Source organism: Furipterus horrens, unplaced genomic scaffold, assembly GCF_987537825.1.
Source record: "Furipterus horrens unplaced genomic scaffold, mFurHor1.1.pri manual_scaffold_2, whole genome shotgun sequence".
Taxonomy (NCBI): Eukaryota; Metazoa; Chordata; class Mammalia; order Chiroptera; family Furipteridae; genus Furipterus; species Furipterus horrens.
The window spans coordinates 138,471,259-138,488,324 of record NW_028327172.1 but is presented as its reverse complement, the minus strand read 5'-3'; the positions used below and the strand labels follow the sequence as shown (position 1 = coordinate 138,488,324).

At 37.6% G+C, this 17,066-nt stretch overlaps 1 protein-coding gene across 1 annotated transcript in view; it reads right to left on the bottom strand.

Moving 5' to 3' along the window:
- LOC150019572 (sperm-associated antigen 6-like) overlaps nucleotides 1-16,631 on the bottom strand; it is a 37,736-nt gene extending 21,105 nt beyond the window's left edge. The window contains exons 1-4 of the mRNA XM_090267362.1: nucleotides 16,211-16,631; nucleotides 15,955-16,134; nucleotides 5,021-5,187; nucleotides 1,186-1,369 (exon numbers count right to left, since the gene is read on the bottom strand). Of these exons, the coding sequence (XP_090123488.1) occupies nucleotides 1,186-1,369; nucleotides 5,021-5,187; nucleotides 15,955-16,134; nucleotides 16,211-16,631 (952 nt within the window). The remainder of the gene's footprint in view (nucleotides 1-1,185; nucleotides 1,370-5,020; nucleotides 5,188-15,954; nucleotides 16,135-16,210) is intronic.
- Nucleotides 16,632-17,066: the final 435 nt, after the last annotated feature.

The window sequence follows — 17,066 nt, the reverse complement described above, 5'->3', positions numbered from 1 at the left end:
TGAATTCCCAAAGCAGGCTTTTTAGAATAACCATAAACTATTTTGTGACTTAGATTAGTTTTACCAAACAACTTTCCACAAGTTTGTACAATCTGTAGTGTCTCCACCAATGGGCATAAACATTATCAAGTCCTCTCTAACCTTCAGTATTAATACAAATACCTTTCATTTTTTGAATATTTACCACGTGCCAAGCACTGTGCTAAATGCTTCACATGTATTGTCTCATCCTCACAACAAATCTCGAGGGAGCTTCTTTGAGCATCCTACAACAGATCCCTGAAGTAACTCTGAAGTAGTTACCCTTTTTTTTCAGATGAGGAAGTAAAGGTTCAGAAAGTCTAGAAGCCATAACCAATGTCACATACCAGCTAAGTGGTAGAACTTGGACTCAAATTCAGGTCCTGTCTAATGCCACAATGCTCTTAACCACTTGGCTCTATTTCTGCTTTACTCTTTTTTTCCCCCCCAAAGAATAAGAGGCGGGGAAAGATATTTGCACTATGTTTTAATATACAGTTCTTGATTACTAGAAAAGTTGGTCATTTTCATATGCTTGTTAAACTGCATATTCTTGTTGTGTTATTTGTTCATATTATTTAGCAATTCTGTTCCCTATGTGTTTTTTACTAACCAGGTGTGTCAACACAACCTTCACTCAAGAGGTCCAGGCACTAGGCTGTCAGTTTGTAAGAGAAGGTGGTCCTCCTTTTCCTCTTCCTTCCTGCCCAATATAGGCTGAATACAAACATGGTCTAGAAAGTCATGTCCTTATCTTTTTAACATTACTCACTCATATGATATGGCCCCTGGCTGATGTGGAATACCCTATATTATGAGTAAGAGTGAAGACTCAATTCCACTGAGGGGTGACAAACTAAAATTAATTTAGAGAATTACTTTTTGAGAATTTAAGAATTTGAGAATTAATATCTCATTTGCCCCATTTCCTGCCCCCCATCTACAAATTTCTCTTCTGTTAAGATAAAGACTAGATTTTGTGGGTGTGTGTGTGTGTGTGTGTGTGTGAGTTTGTAATCCAAACAACTTGGGCATCATTCAAAGCTTATCTCCCAAAATGTATAGAAACATTATTAAAAACTCACCTATGCTTTACTAAGCAAAGCCAGAATAGCCTAATAAATATTAACTTAAATAATTCTGTTATAACATATGCTCCATTACCTGCCTTATGTGTTGCAGTATTTCCAAGTGCCCAGGCTGCAGCCTCTTTGACGCCAGGGTCAAAATCTTCCAAGCATATCACCAGCGTATCCAGTGCCCCACAATCAACTATTGCCTGAGCTAGTTGAGGAGAATGTTTACCAACTGCTCGTAACACAAAGGCAGCTGCTTTCTTGTAAAAACGCTGCACGGGTAAAATAGATAAAATTCAAAGTGAGTTGAGCACTTATATAACAAAAAGTTTAAAAAGACCAAAATCAATATAAAAATTACATTAATATAATAAAGCTCAGCAGCTTCTAAGTAGAAAAGAAAAACATCTTGCAACATTTTTATTTTTTGATGTTCTTTATTGCTTTTGTTCAGTAACTAAACAAAAACAATGTAAGTCTTCTATTACATTTTAAATATTTTACTCTAAACATGGTTTTATAAAATAAAATATTATATTTCCTGCAAAATATATGTCCTACAAATTCATCAAATAATGAAATTTTTATGTATCTGCATTACACTAAAGGCATTTGACCCACAGGAACTCAGATTGTCAGAAAGTACAATCAAACTGTTGACTGACAAATATGTTTACTTTACTTGCCCTCAGACTCTAAGCCTGGTGGGCCTTTCATGACCTCAACTAATCTTTCTGGTGTTCTAAGTTATCCTGAAGTAACAACCATGTTTTGAGATGCACTTATCAACCATTGAATAGACATAAAGGCAAAACATTCATGATACATTTTAAAACTTTTCCTGGCAAAGAAACTAGTCAAACAATGGGATGTAATATTTATCCTTTTTTAGAAGTGCTTTTTTAAAAAGATAAATACAAATGACTTACCATTATATGAATTTTAAGTAGTGCTTCACATTTATAATATTTTCTACATATAAATTTTATTAGATTAAGAAATAAAAACCAAAACATCATTTTCTTTATATAGCTATATAAAGAAAATGATGCTTAGAAAATTAAATGCTTAGAAAGTATACTCTGCTGTAACTTTCACTGTAGTTTTATGGTTCACATAATGACACAGTAATGGTCTTCTAATTCCTCCTTTTATTGATAGAACTCAGTTAATCACATATTTTAGATTCTGTTTCTATTTCCATACAGCCACTACTAAAAAGTGCCTGGGACTCATGGCACCTGTTTCGAAAGCATTCTATTTATTTAGGCTAAAATATTAAGATACAAAATAATGTATAGGAGAGAGAAAATACATCAAGTATATTTTTAGCATTAAATCTCAAAACCTAGCATATATTGGTGACATAAGAAATATGCTTTTTAGTAATGATGTTTTTATTTTATATATTTCTTTAGTTTCTTAAATGTAAGATATATAGTTTTAAAATTCTTGTTGTAAAGTTTAATTTTATATGTCAGTAACCAAATAGCTACTAATTTATTGTAAAAATGAGAATAGAGTTTTAAAGTAGCTTTCTACAGATTTTCTTATAATTGTGGGAAAAAAATGGTGACACATTTCGTATCATTACATTAAACTAATTTGACTTTTTATGTTATAGAATTTTCTAATTCATAATTTATTGGGTATTAATAGTCACTGCTAACTACAGTGCCTATAATTTACACTTTCTGATCTCATTCCCCCTTTCTCCTAATTTCTGCTTACTCAAATCCCTCTCTTCTATCTTATCTCTCACCAAAGGAATTTCCTTAAAAAAAAAAAAAAGTAAAAGGACTTTGTTCCTCATAAAGAGAGATTAAATCTCCTGTGAGAAATGAGTTAAAGGACTGGTAGGTGGAGACAGAAGCTTGTGAATAATGCTTCACATTCTCATTTTCTTGTCTTTTTTCTGCCTTAATACTTTGTCTCTGTATAACTAGTGGACATCATTCACACAGCAAACTTCTATTAAGAACCTTCTATGTGGGATACCAAAATACATACTCTGCCCTCAAAGGAAGGAGTTAAGCATTCAGGAAGAAGAAGGTCTAACACTAATTGATGATAGAAGGAATATCTACAAGAAAAATAAAATTTCTTTTGACTCCTTGTAGAGTTAAAACAGTCATTAGTAAATGACTCTCCAATTTATAAAAATGAGGCAAGTTTTTCAACAAAAGGGTTTGTGTTTACTTTTTTAAATGCTGGTAAAATACACGTAACATAAAATTTACCGTTTTAACCATTTTAAAGTATACAATTCAGTGGCATTTAGTGCACTCACAATGTTGTGCAACCACCTTTGTAGTTCCAGAATATTTTTTTGAAGATTTTACTTTATTTTTAGAGAGAGGGGAAGGGAGGTAGAAAGAGAGGGAACTATCAATGTGAGAGAGAAACATAAATCGGTTGCTTCTTGCAAGTGCCCCAGCCAGGGACCAAGTCCCCAACCAAGCATGTATCCTAACTGGCAACCGAACCTGTGACCTTTCCCTTTATGGGACAACACCCAGCCAACTGAGCCACACCAGTCAGAGCTATAGTTCCAGAATATTTTTTATCAATCCAACAAGGAACTCCATATGTGTTACGCAGCCATTCCTCATTCCCATCTCCCTCAGCCCTGGGCAACCTCTAATCTGCTTCTGTCTGTGGATTTGCATGTTCTGGATATTTCATATCAATGGAATCATATAATATGTAGCCTTTGTGTCTGGCTTTTTTCTCTTAGCATAATATTTTATGTTGTAGCATATATCATTACGTGATCCTTTTTATGGCTGATAATAGTCCACTGTATAGATATATAATATTTTGTTTATCCTGTAGTTCTTTTGGCTACTGTGAATAATGCTGCTACGAACATTTGTGTACAGTTTTGTTTGAACACCTGTTTTCAATCATTTTGGAAACATAACTAGGAGTAGAATTTCTGGGTCATATGGTAATTATGCTGAAGTTACTGAGAGAATTGCCAAGCTGTTCCAAGCAGCTGCACCATGTTGCACTCCTACCAACAATGTTCAAGGGGTCCGATTTCTCCACATCTTCGCTAACACTTGTTATTTTCCTTTTTTAGTATGGCTGTCCCAGTAGGTAATGTGCTATCTCATTGTGGTTTTGATTTGCATTTCGTAATGACTAAAGCTGTTGAATTTCTTTTCATGTTGGTGGGCCATGTGTATATGTTCCTTGAATAAATGTCTATTCAAATCTTTTTCCCATTTTTAATTGGATTGTTCATCCTTTGGTTACACAAATATGAATGTGATCTTAAAGATATTTCAAGAAAGATATATTCCTAGGTTATGATAAACTAGCAAACTGGAATGAACAGTCCAAGACCCCACCTATAGGAAGGTCCTTAACTACTGTTAGGTGCTGTTAGGTGGCTCTGTACAGAAACATAGAGTAGAACCAGAGAGAGGGCGAAACATATATTGGGGCACTCTTAGATGATCCTTAAAAGGCCTGACATGCTTGCATACCTGGTAAAATTCTTTATCAGACCTTCCATTAAACACATTCTTCCTTTTGGTTGTCTCTCCCCCTTGCTCTAAAGCAATCTCCTATAGTTACCATTAACCAAATTTCATCTGTATATAAAGATTTCTGTAAACAGCTTTTTGTTTGCCTAAGGCTTTATATTCCTAAGACTAATTCTATAATTTTAATACTCTGATACACAGAAATATTGCTTTATGTCTAACTTCATTACATTTTTAAATCTGTTAATACCATAATGGAAAAAAGCTGCATACCAACTTCAAAGCAGAATGCCCTAAAGATATTATGTTCAGTTTAAAGAATTGAAGGTGTATCAACATCTTAATAATTCTAAGGCCTATAACCTTGTAAATGTACCCAAACTATCAAAATTTTTAAGTCAAAAACATAACTTAAAAAACAATTTTTACATTCTGCTTAGCCAATGAATAAACAAGCTGTGGAAGGATGTCGCCCTTCACAACCGCTTCTGCTAGGTCAGTATTATAATCAGCCAGTCTCCCAAGAGCCAAAGCAGTAGTCTGTCGAATCGTCGGGACCACATCCAGAAGAAGAGGCCGCAGCAAAGACATCACACCTGAGTTAAATTATGAAAGAACAGAAATAAGCAAAATTTAAATTAAAAAGCAAACACAATTCAGCGTATATGCAAATAAGAAAATGAAGGGGAAAATCAGCAAAAACAAAAAATTAGCCACTAAAAACTAATGGGATGTTTAGAAGTATATAACTGGCCAAGACACAGAATAACACAACCTGTAATTATCAAAGTAGCATAGTGTGGAAATAAGAACAGTTCTGGGTTTAGAGAAGAGTTTAAATCCCTGATTTGGCAAATAGTAGCTGTGTGACCTGACGGGGCTGTCATGACGAATGTGAAGAAAGGTTGTGAAGCACATAGCATAATGCCTAGCACGTGGAGGGGTGAAGGGGCTAGATTTCCCCTGCTTCCCTCCCCTGGGCTTTGCAAATCCTATCTTTCAGGGCTCAGTTCAGATCCTTTTCCTCTCAGTGAAGTCTTTCTTTTCTTTTTCTTCCTGATTCCAACTGTTGGGTCTTTTCTCTGATTCCAAATGAAAGAGTTTATTGCAGAAATTTTATCAGGATCTACCTCAGAGCCAGGGGAGCTAGGAGTGTCATTTGTCCGGGGCCTCACATTCATGAAGGGCTGCAAATCGGATTTCTGTCATTATCTCCAAATAAATAAATTCTTTGATGTAAGAAAGTATATCATATTATCAGCTCTCACAACATTCATTTTAGGGTTGAGTACATAATAAGTATCTCATCCTCACAATAATAATAAAAGTAGCTTATATTAATGGAGCATTTATATGATTGCATTATTTTAAGGATTTGTTTTCCATATTATTAATTTACTGACCTCTCGTAACAAACCTATGATGTGGGCCCTATTATTATGTCTACTTTACAGATGAGGAAATTGAGGCTGAGAAAGTTTTAAAAATTGTCATACTTCTAATAAAAGGTGGAGCAAATTTAGAAATTCTGACATTCTTGCCCTGACCACATGGTTCATTTGGTTGGGCATTGTCTGGCAAGCAAAAGTTTGCTGGTTCAATTCCTGGCCAGGGCACATGCCTGGGTTGTGGGCCTGGTCCTTGGCTGAGGCACTTGCAAGAGGCAACTGGTTGATGTTTCTCTTCCTCTGTTTCTCCCTACCATTCCCCTTCTCTAAAGTAAATAAATAAAATCTTTTTGAAAAAGAAATTCTGACATTGTTATTGATAACTGCTAAATAAATAATATTTATTTAAAGTTGAGGAGGTAGGGGAAGGGAGACAAATAATTGCATTTTGGTCATCTTATTGGATATTCCAACTCTTTATATTAACTCTGCCTTACAAGAAAATCTGTAAAACAGTCAACTGTTATTTGTGCTTTAATGATGGTGTATTGGTCTAAGGTTACAAGAAAGGTAATGATGTAGTTCAAACTCTAACAAAGTGACCCTTGACTTTCTAAACTTTACATAATTTACAGCAGGCTATTCAACTGATGTTACCATATCTTTTCTATAAAAATATATTCCAGTGATCTATAAAAGCATATATTATAAAAGAATAATGTTATATCCAGAAACATTTGAGACAGAATAAAAGGGAACACTTAAAATAACTTTTAGTATTGGACTAAAGTATAATAAATAGCACTAGCAAATAACATAAACAGAGAATAATGATGCTTATCTCAGATACATTTAATGATGAGACCTGTGGCTTTTCATAGTTTCCAATTTCATTTAGTGATCATTTTTCTGTCTAGGTTGGCTTGGTTAGATCATATACAAGGCCACGGTTGCAAGTTTAAATCTCACATAGGCTGGTTAACTTTGCAGGCACAAAGCACTCCTGCTCATGCCTAGGTCATAGGTCCTGCTAAACAAATCAACATGTCTATGCTCATAAGTGTTGTTTATATTATTATCTATACTTTTTTCATGGAGATAATTTCTGAAATATCTCACAACAAAAAGTTTAAAGTACAGAGTAAGGTATTAGCATTACTACCAAGTATTAACATGGGTTCTTTCTAAAAAGTTGGGTTTAAAGCAACTTGTCAATCTTTTCTTTGTAGTTCACTTTATTACTTAATTTTTAGTTTGTTTCTTAGTTCTGGTTAAATAACATAAAAATTACCACTTAACCCATCTGTAGTGTACAATTCAGTGGTACTAAGTACATTTCAAGTGATGTGTAATAATCACCACTATCTAGAAACTGTTAAGCTGTTTCTACAGAAGCTTCACCATTTTACATTCCCATCAGTAAGGTGCAAGGGTTCAAATGTCTCCACAGCCTCACCAATGCTTATTTTCCATGTTTTTAAAAAAATAATAGCCATCCTACTAGGTGTGAAGTGTTATCTCATTGTGGTTTTGATTTTTAAATCCCTAGCATTAATGATGGTGAATGTCTTTTTATGTGCTTATTGGCCATTTGTACATCTTCTTTTTTGAAATGTCTATTCAAGTCCCTTTCCCATTTTCCGTTAGGTTATTTGTTGTTGTTGAATATAATGACATTTTTGATAACAAATATGCATCATTTAAAAAAGAAAAGCTGCCCTGACTGGTGTGGCTCAGTTGACTGGGTGTCTTCTCACAAAGTGAAAGGTCACTGGTTCGATTCCCAGTAAGGGCTCATGCTTGGGTTGCAGGCCCGCCCAGGTAGGGGTGTGTGCCAAAGGCAACCAAATGATGTTTCTCTCTCACACTGATGTTTCTCACCTTCTCTTTCTCCTTCCCTTCCTCCTCTCTAAAAATAAATAAATAAAATCATTTTTTAAGTAAAATAAAAAAAGAAAAGCTAAATCTGTTAGGATATAAAGTTTCATAATAAAGAGATTAAAGAAGCCAAAAATATAAAGCAGCATATGTTTAGAACAGTTTCAAAAGAATCACAATTTAAAAAAAAGAAAATAATAATTTATGGTTTATATTATTTTTTTCTGATGATTCTGTTATTTCCTTTTTTTCTCATTTGATAAATTTATGTAAAGGAGTAGTTTATTGTCTGTTGAAATATAATTGGAAAATCAGTCCATACTGAGTTATTCAACCTATTTTAAATTAAAATCTCAAGAACTTTGAACTTTTATGTTAATGATTTGATGAATTTATCTATCTAGGTCTACAATATTTAACTTAATTATGTGTTTATTATTACAGTATTTAGCTAATATACCAAGTCTCCAATTTTGGAAAATTTCAGTTTGCAATTTTAGCAGTAAACTATTTTATCCCTGCAAAAGGTATTTCACTTGTCCATATATTAGGAATTTTCTAATTTATATATTTTTTCCTCCATTTCTCTACTGTATCTGGCCCAGGAAAAATAATGTTAATAAAATGACACATAATTTCATTCCTTCTGTTCCTGTATTCAATATCCGAGTTAGGCTTCTACATGGAAACTTCTATCACACTTTTTCTATATTGATTAGTTTAGACAGTAACACAATGAGAATTTTCAAAAATTTTTAATATTTGAACCTATAAAAGTAACAGCCCTGGCTGCTGTGGCTCAGTGGATTGAGCCTCGGCCTGCGAGCCAAGTGTCGCTGGTTTGATTCCCAGTCAGGGCACATGACTAGGTTGCAGGTCAGGTCCCCCGTTGGGGGCACGAGTGAGAGGCAACCACACAGTGATGTTTCTCTCCCTCTCTTTCTCCTTTCCCCCCTCTCTAAAAATAAATAAATAAATAAAACAAAATAATTAATTAATTAATTAATTAATTAAAAAAAAAAAGTAACAGCTAAAATTTCCGTTTAAAAATATGTTTGTCTTGGGGGTAGGGGCAGGTAGAGAGGGAAAGTAGGGGATAAATGGTGATGGAAGGAGCCTAGACTAGACTTTGGACAGTGAACACACAATATACAGATGATGCCTTATAGAATTATACGTTTGAAGCCTATATAATTTTAATAACCAATGTAACCCCAATAAATTCAATAAAAATAAATAAAGTATCTTTGTCTGAATAAGAGTATTCTTATTAGAGAAAATAATGTCCCAAATTTCTAGTCCTTAAATTGCCTCTTAGTACTTTATAATCATTAGTCCCCAGGGACATGCTTTTTTAATCTCTTACACAGCTCAAGCATGGAGACTGTTATTTAACGACACATTTGTCCTGAAAATACAGATAATGATGCAAGAGACACTGAGCTGAAGTAGTGGGGAGTGGAGAAGAGAAGAGAGGAGAGGAAAGGAGAGGAGAGGATAAATGAAGTATATATACCATAAAAAAAATTTTTACCTTAACTGCTTGTCCATTAGGACTCCATAGTAACTGATCCTTGATGAGCGAATGCATGAAATTTAGAGTCCATAAATTACAGCAGTCTGAATAGTTGCTATAATATCTGATACGTAGGGTCTCTAGGCAGCAGCGAATAACCTCATTGGGGTCTCCACTGAAGGAGCCAACAAGATCTATCTAATGTCTAATATTAAAAATAATTCATATATTATACTCTAATATCTATAAAACAATTTAGTCTACTCTATACAAATTGATAAAATAGTGTAAAACTATTTTTGAATTTAACTTATAGGATAAATCTTTACAATTCTCTCCCTCTCCCAATTTTATAGCTTTGAGTTCCTTTTCTATTTTTCTTGTTCCAGTGCCATACTGGCTACATTGCTGCTAATACACCAGTTAGACCCAAAACAAAAACAACCTTGCTGATCCTGCCACAATCATTCATTCAAAAAACAGATCAGGGTTTACCAGGTGACAAGGAATAGAACTACATATATGTGTTAAGCAGCTCCCATTCTCAAGAAAGAATCAGGTGGAGGAGATTGTAAAATAGTCTTAAAATGATCATAGCTCACTCTTTTAATTCCTTTCAATGCAACATAGGCCTAATTATTTTGATTTTACATGCTAAAAGTATATAAAAATTAGGAACGAAATGTCAAACATTTCCAAAGACAAAAAGAAATTATTCATTTTCATATTGCATATATACATATATACTCTCACAAAAACAGAATTTATTTATTAAAAATTGTATATTTATTATTACATGTTTAAACTTCAGTCACCTTCACAGTACACTCCATTTGATGCAATACACCTATTGAGATGTTTTTTTCCACTGCTCAAAGCAGTTTTTTAAAAGTATATTTTATTGATTATGCTGTTACAGTTTTCCCAATTTCTTTTCCCTTTGCTCTCCTCCACCCAGTAGCCCCCTTCCCTCCAGCAGTCCCCTCCCACTTAGTTCATGTCCATGGGTCGTGCATATAAGTTCTTTGGACTCACCCTTTCCTATACTATTCTTAACATCTCCCTGTCTTTTTATACCTACCAATTATGCTTCCTAATCCCCACACCATTTCCCCATTTCTCCCCCTTCCCCCTCCCAGCTGGTAACCCTCCAAATGATCCCCATACCTATGATACTGTTCCTATTCTGGTTGTTTGCTTAGTTTGTTTTTTTTAGATTCTGTTGTTGATAGTTGTTTGTTGTCATTATAATGTTCATAGTTTTGATCTTCTTTTTCTTAAATAAGTCCCTTTAACATTTTATGTAATAAAGGCTTGGTGATGATGAACTCCTTTAGCTTTACGTTGTCTGGGAAGCATTTTATCTGTGTGCCCTTCAATACTAAATGATAGCTTTGCTGGATGGAGTAATCTAAGTTGTAGGTCCTTGTTTTTCATCACTTTGAGTGCTTCTTGCCAGTTCCTTCTTGCCTACGCAGTGTCTTTTGAGAAATCAGCTGATAGTCTTATAGGAACCCCTTTGTAGGCAACTCTCTTCTCTTGCTGCTTTTAAAATTCTCTCTTTATTTTTAACCTTTGGCATTTTAATTATGATGTGTCTTGGTGTGATCCTCTTTGGGTCTAGCTTGTTTGGGACTCTGTGCTTCCTGGACTTGTACGTCTATTTCCTTTGCCAAATTAGGGAAGTTTTCCTTCATTATTTTTTCACATAAGTTTTCACTTTCTTGCTTTTCCTCTTCTCCTTCTGTCATCCCTATGATTTGGATGTTGGCACATTTAAAGTTGTCCCAGAGGTTCCTAATCCTCTCCTTATTGTTGTTCAATTCTTGTTTCTTCTTTCTGTTCTGGGTGAATGTTTATTTCTTTCTTTTGTTCCACATTACTAATTTGAATCCTGGCTTCCTTTCCATCACAGTTGGTGCCCTGTATATTTTTCTTTATTTCACTTTGTATAACCTTCACTTCTTCCTTTATTTTGTAGCCATACTCAATATTTTCTCTGATCATCCTATCACCAATGTTGAACTCTACATCTGATAGGTTGGCTATCTCTGTTTCATTTATTTCTCTTTTGTGGTTTTGCTCTGTTCTTTCATTTGAGCCATATTTCTTTGCCTTCAACTTGGCCACTGCCCTCTGTTTGTTTCTGTATATTAGGTACAGCTGCTTTGACTTCATGCCTTGGTTGTATGACCTAATATAGTAGGTGTTCTGTAGGGTCCAGTGGCACAGCCTCCCCTATCACCTAAGCTGGGTACTCGAGGTGCACCCTTTTTGTAGGCTGAGTACACCCTTACTTTGTAGTTGAAACTTGGTTGCTGTTGGCAGGTTTATGGAAGGGATTTACCCAGACCAGTCAGCTGCAAGGACTGGCTGTGGCCACTGAACACCAACCTCTGTGGAGACTCAATTGTGTAGGCGTAAAGTGGTGGTGCCTTGACGTGGTTTGTAGCTATCCACTGGGTGCGCTGGCCCTGGGGTTTCCCAGGTGGTGTAGACCAACGTCAACCTCCATATGTGTTTTGCCCCGGGCACCCTGCCTGAGCTATAAAGCAATCTAAGATTGCTGCTGCTTGTGCTGGGCTTGGTGATTCCCAGGTAAAGCCAAGCTGGCTGCTGCTAGTGCTGGTCCTGGAGCTCACTGAGGCCAACTGCTGCTTGTTCCATAGGATTTAGGAAGCATGATCCAAGACCAGACAGTCCTGTGAAAAAGCAGTTTGGGTGGGCACATAAGTTGGGTTGTGTGGAGTCTCTGGTGATCTCCAGGGTGGGTCAAACAGTGTTAGCCAGGTTGATGGAGTCTCAGATATGCACCAGCTTGCAGGCTCCATCTCCATAGATGTGGTTTCTTTAATTCTGTAGTTGTCAGACTTCCATTCAACTTGATTTCTGACAGTTCTGGCTGATGGTCGCTCTATATTTTAGTTGTAATTTTGATGTGGTTGTGCAAAGAGGCCATCCATGTTTGCCTATGCCACCATCTTGCTGGATTCTCAATTTACATGTACTTTAGATGAAATGATTGGAACTTATATAAAGAAATCTAAAAATGAGCCTTTACTATAGTTTTCAAGTGAACGTGTAAGTTCCACAAATATAAACCTTTATTTCCAGCTAAAATCTCTCTCCTGGGCTCCAGAGCACTGTATGTCCAAATTGCTTACCATAGTCACTGGCACATAAATATCCCAGACACACTTCAACCTCAACACTGTTAAGAGTGAAATCACCATTTTCCTCTGCTTTTTGTATCCTCTTTCTCCAGTAATGAATGGTGTTAATGTGCCTAAGCAACCAGAAGCCTGGGGGTCATCCTGAACTCATCTCTCTCCTTACTGCCCCTTGCCCCTGCCCCCTTCCACTAAGCCACAAGTTCTGCATATCGCTTATCCGGCACGACTGCTACAGCAAAAATTGATACCTGGTTTCCTGATCTCATTTTAATCCCTCCAATCTGTTCTCCACACTACTGTGAAGATCATCTTTTAAAACATAAAAAGGGTCTCAATGTTACTCTAATTAAAATTCTTAAATGGCTTTCTATCAATTTCAAGACAAATCCAAGCTTCAGATGAGGTCCTTCATAATTAGCCTATTTTCCTCTCTAAACACTGACTTTTCTCTCCCTTGTCTTATTATCCCAAGAAGTTCCAATCATACCTAAACATTTGCCTTTTCTATCAAAAACATACTGTATTTTCTCTTGCCTCTGTGCCTTTCCACATAATTTCCTTCTACCTGAAGTCACTTTCCCCTTCCCCTTCTCAGCCTGGCTAACTCCTGGAAACTCTTCCTAAAAATCTCCTATAAACAGCACCTTTCACTCCCAAAGCCTGAGTTAAGTACCCTTCATATGAGCTCCATATGTCTATCTTTAGATGCTTATCAAAGAATATTTTATTTATGTATATATCTCTCCATTAGCAAATAAGCTCCTTAAGGGCTTTCTGTTTTTGCATGATCGGCATCTAAACATTCACCTGGTACTTGTACACTCAATAAGTGTTTATTGAATGATGTATGAACAAGCTGTGAAAATTAATATAGAGAGAATAAATAGGACAGTTCTAAAAGGACTGTCTGCTTCAAGATGTTTCATGAGTAATATCTGAAGAGGAAAATTTTAGAAGGTGGTCAGTTAAAAAAATATATCTTCAGATACATTAATTTTTACATCATTCATACTCCACCTACTCTAAATTCTTTTTAGATCATCTACTCTAAAATACATGTGTGCAAAGATAATTATTAAGAGCTATGTGGTGGAGACAGGGACTGACAATTTTAAGAGAAGCATGGGTTAGGGAGAGTTGCTGCAGTTGAGCTCTGAACACAGCACTGAGTTTTATGGTGGCAAAAGTAAAAGGGGCAATACTTTGTGAAATAAAAGAAAGTAGGAACAGATTTTTTTCCTGAAATTTCATACCAAGGACTTGCTTGACATATAATAGTTAATAAAGATTGGTTGAATAAAAGAGTATATGTATCTCCATATTAAAAACACTTCATAACAAAATGGACAGTATCTTCAATGACAGATTTAAAGAAGCAACGGGAAAGTTGTCTTTTTTAAAATTAAGACCTTGATTTAAAAATTGAACAGAGGGCGCATTGTTAGACTAATTCTACAAAGGCATTTCTATGAAAAACTGATATAATCTAGTAAATGTACATAATCTAATAGTGATTATGACTAGACAGAGACAGAATATATGAAAATATGGATAGAGATCATTTCCTTTGGAGGCACATACATACATACACACAAACGTAAGTGTTGCTTGTTTTCACCTAGACTTTTAATAGAACTTGAATAACAATAAAGTTTAAGTTGAGCTACCCTTTTGATAGAAAACATGGGGCAAATGGCAAAACCAAATCATTATTTACTTGGAAAATTAGGGAAGTCTGACTTGTGTTCAGATGCGCCATCCTACCCACTACAAGGAAAGGCCAAATTTTTTCTCAAGGTGGGGCCCTGGGTTTCCCCTACGGTCAGTATATCGACTCAGCAGAAACCCCAAAGTTCTACCCCAAAAAAAACATGGGAAAAAAATCCTTCACATAAAGTATGATTAAATGAAAAGCAAAGGGAAGTGTTAAGTATACAGTCACATCAATCAACCAACATTTATCAAGTGCCTCCCCCTTCATTGTGCTCTACCTCAAGTGTTCTCAAAAAGCCCAGGAGAAAAGGCTCTGATGAGGTTGCCTCTGCACCTTCCCCAATCCTGGCAGGCTCTTAGTCCAACAACCCTCTGAAGTACTTACTCCCTTGGATCTCAACTCCCAATGATTACACACTTTTCTCTGGGTGCTTTAAATGAATTTCTGGTTTGATAAAGCTTTTCCCTAGAAGCCACAGGAAACTGAAAGGTCTGCTAAAGCTCTGAGGCCAGTCTAACCATAAATACAACTCCTCCCTCAAGCCTCCAGGGGTTTATCAAAGTTAGTCACATGACTGAAAAAGAAAGCTTGATCAGAATATATAATTGATAATACATATAGTGGCTCATTCAAAAGCATTTTAATATCTGAGTGATTTTAAAAAAGAATAAACCATATGAATGTTTAATCGACTATTAAGAAAAGTTTTGTAACAAAAGTTATAGGTTATTTTTAATTAGAGGAATAAATACATTAGAATATCATTATCTACTTAAAATAACTAAAGAAGCGCTTGAATCTAGAAAACATGAACTATGTTAAAATAAATTTCTCAGGAAAAGAAAAATCTTAGTGTCCTGTCAAGATATTAGTCATCCTGGTGGCAATAACTTTAAAATGTTGTTATATTCCTTTTGTATCCTATCCCTTTATAAGCCAGACTATAGGTGGCTATTTAAAATGTCATATTTAAGTCACTTATACTTTGGTGATCACTTAGCCTAATAGTTTGAACTGATTAAATTCCATAATATATTCTATATTGTACACTTATGGGAAGAGAAAACCTGCCACTATTATACTAAAACATATTATTCTGTATCTTAAGTGTTATCTATAGTCCCATATTTCAGTATCAAAATTTCAATTTAATGTCAATCATGTTCCCCTTTTAAAAAGGCAAGGTGACATGCACCGGCACCCGGATAAAACGGGTCTCATTAGGGTAGATTCCCACTCACGTAAGATAACTTCCAGGCAATTACTTTGGCTTTGACTTTCAACCTGACATTTGCCTGGTGGCGATAAAGACGGAAATAGGGACGTTGGGCCTCTCTCACACCCGTCAGTAAGCTTCACCCTCTCAGCCTCACTCCCAAAGGCCCGCTCAAGAGTCTGAACGCGTCTTCGCGGTGAGTTGGAGGAATTTACGGACGCCGTGCTCCAGTCCCCGCCCTTCTCCTCCCCAGACCTCAGCCGCGGGGGAGGGAGGTGGGATGGGAGGCCGGGGTGAGGAGAGGGTCGAGGCGGGGAACCGGGGACTCAGGGCGGCGACTGGCCGGGGATACGGGTGACGGGCGAGGGAGGGCCGGGGACTCAGGGTGACCAAGGCCTCGAGGCGCTGAGCAAGGCCGAGGCACCCGGTGACACAGCCCCGCAGGTCCGAGGCGGCGCGGGTTCAGGCGAGGGCTCACCCGCGTTCTGCAGGGTCTCGATGTTTTGGGGTCTGGTCGCCAGCTCTGCCACCATCTGCACGAACTGAGTCCGGGCCTTCTGGTACCGCTTGAACACTGCGGGGAGAGAAACGGTGGGGCCGGCCGCCCTGTCGGCCCTGCCCCCGCCGCCCCCAGCCGTCGGGGCGGCCGGCCCAGCCCCTACCTTGCAGCACCTGCCTCTGACTCATGGCGCCGCCCCCGCAGCTCCCCGCCCGCCGCAGGCTTGTGGGCGAACAGACGCAGCTGCTGAGACGGCCACTCGTCCTGGGTCGGGAGCCGGCGCTGTCTGTGTACTCCCGCCTCCCGGTCAACCGACCGGAACCGGAACGCGGCAGTCTGGCTGCAACGGACAGTCCGGGGAGTGACGTCACGGCCGCGGGGGTGGGTGGGGGCGCATTTGGGAAGACGGCCAGCCCCGGGGGAACTCCGCCTGCAGGGGCGCCCCCGACGTGCCAAAGGCGCCCAGCCGCTGCAGGAGTCGTGCCCCGTCGGGTGTCGCTACCCCGATGAGTAGGGCGTCCCCGGGGGAGTGGTTCTGTGCAAACGGACCCCAGACCCGCGTTGCCGCCTGACTGCGTGCAACTCGTCCGTCCAGGAGCACCACGCGCGGGGAAAACTCCGCGCAAGTGCAGGGAAACAAGGAAACAATGCCACATGTGACACTGTATGATCTGGTAAATACATTGTCGTCAATGCAACCTTCAACTCAAACGTTCTCCCCTTTAGTCCAGCTTTTATATACCTGACATTTCGGTTTTTCATATTTCTGGTGGGTCAATGATGTTCATACACTTAATTATATTGCATTGAAAGCACTGGTAAGCCGTCCTAAATATTCAAGGAGAAAAGCAGACGAGGAAACTACGTGATAAATGTCCTGTCTCCCACGACTTTCTCTTCCTACTACTAGCTTTTCTGTTTTCTTACTTTTGTGTGATTTTTAAACGTTTCGGTTTGTCTTTTAAATTTAGGCTTCATTTGTTGCTTGGGGTAGGGTGGAGAAAGACAGAGAGGGAGAGAGAGAGAGAGAGAATAAGAATATCTTCACCTGGAAAAAGTCTTAATTCAAATTATATTAACCAGACGTCCCT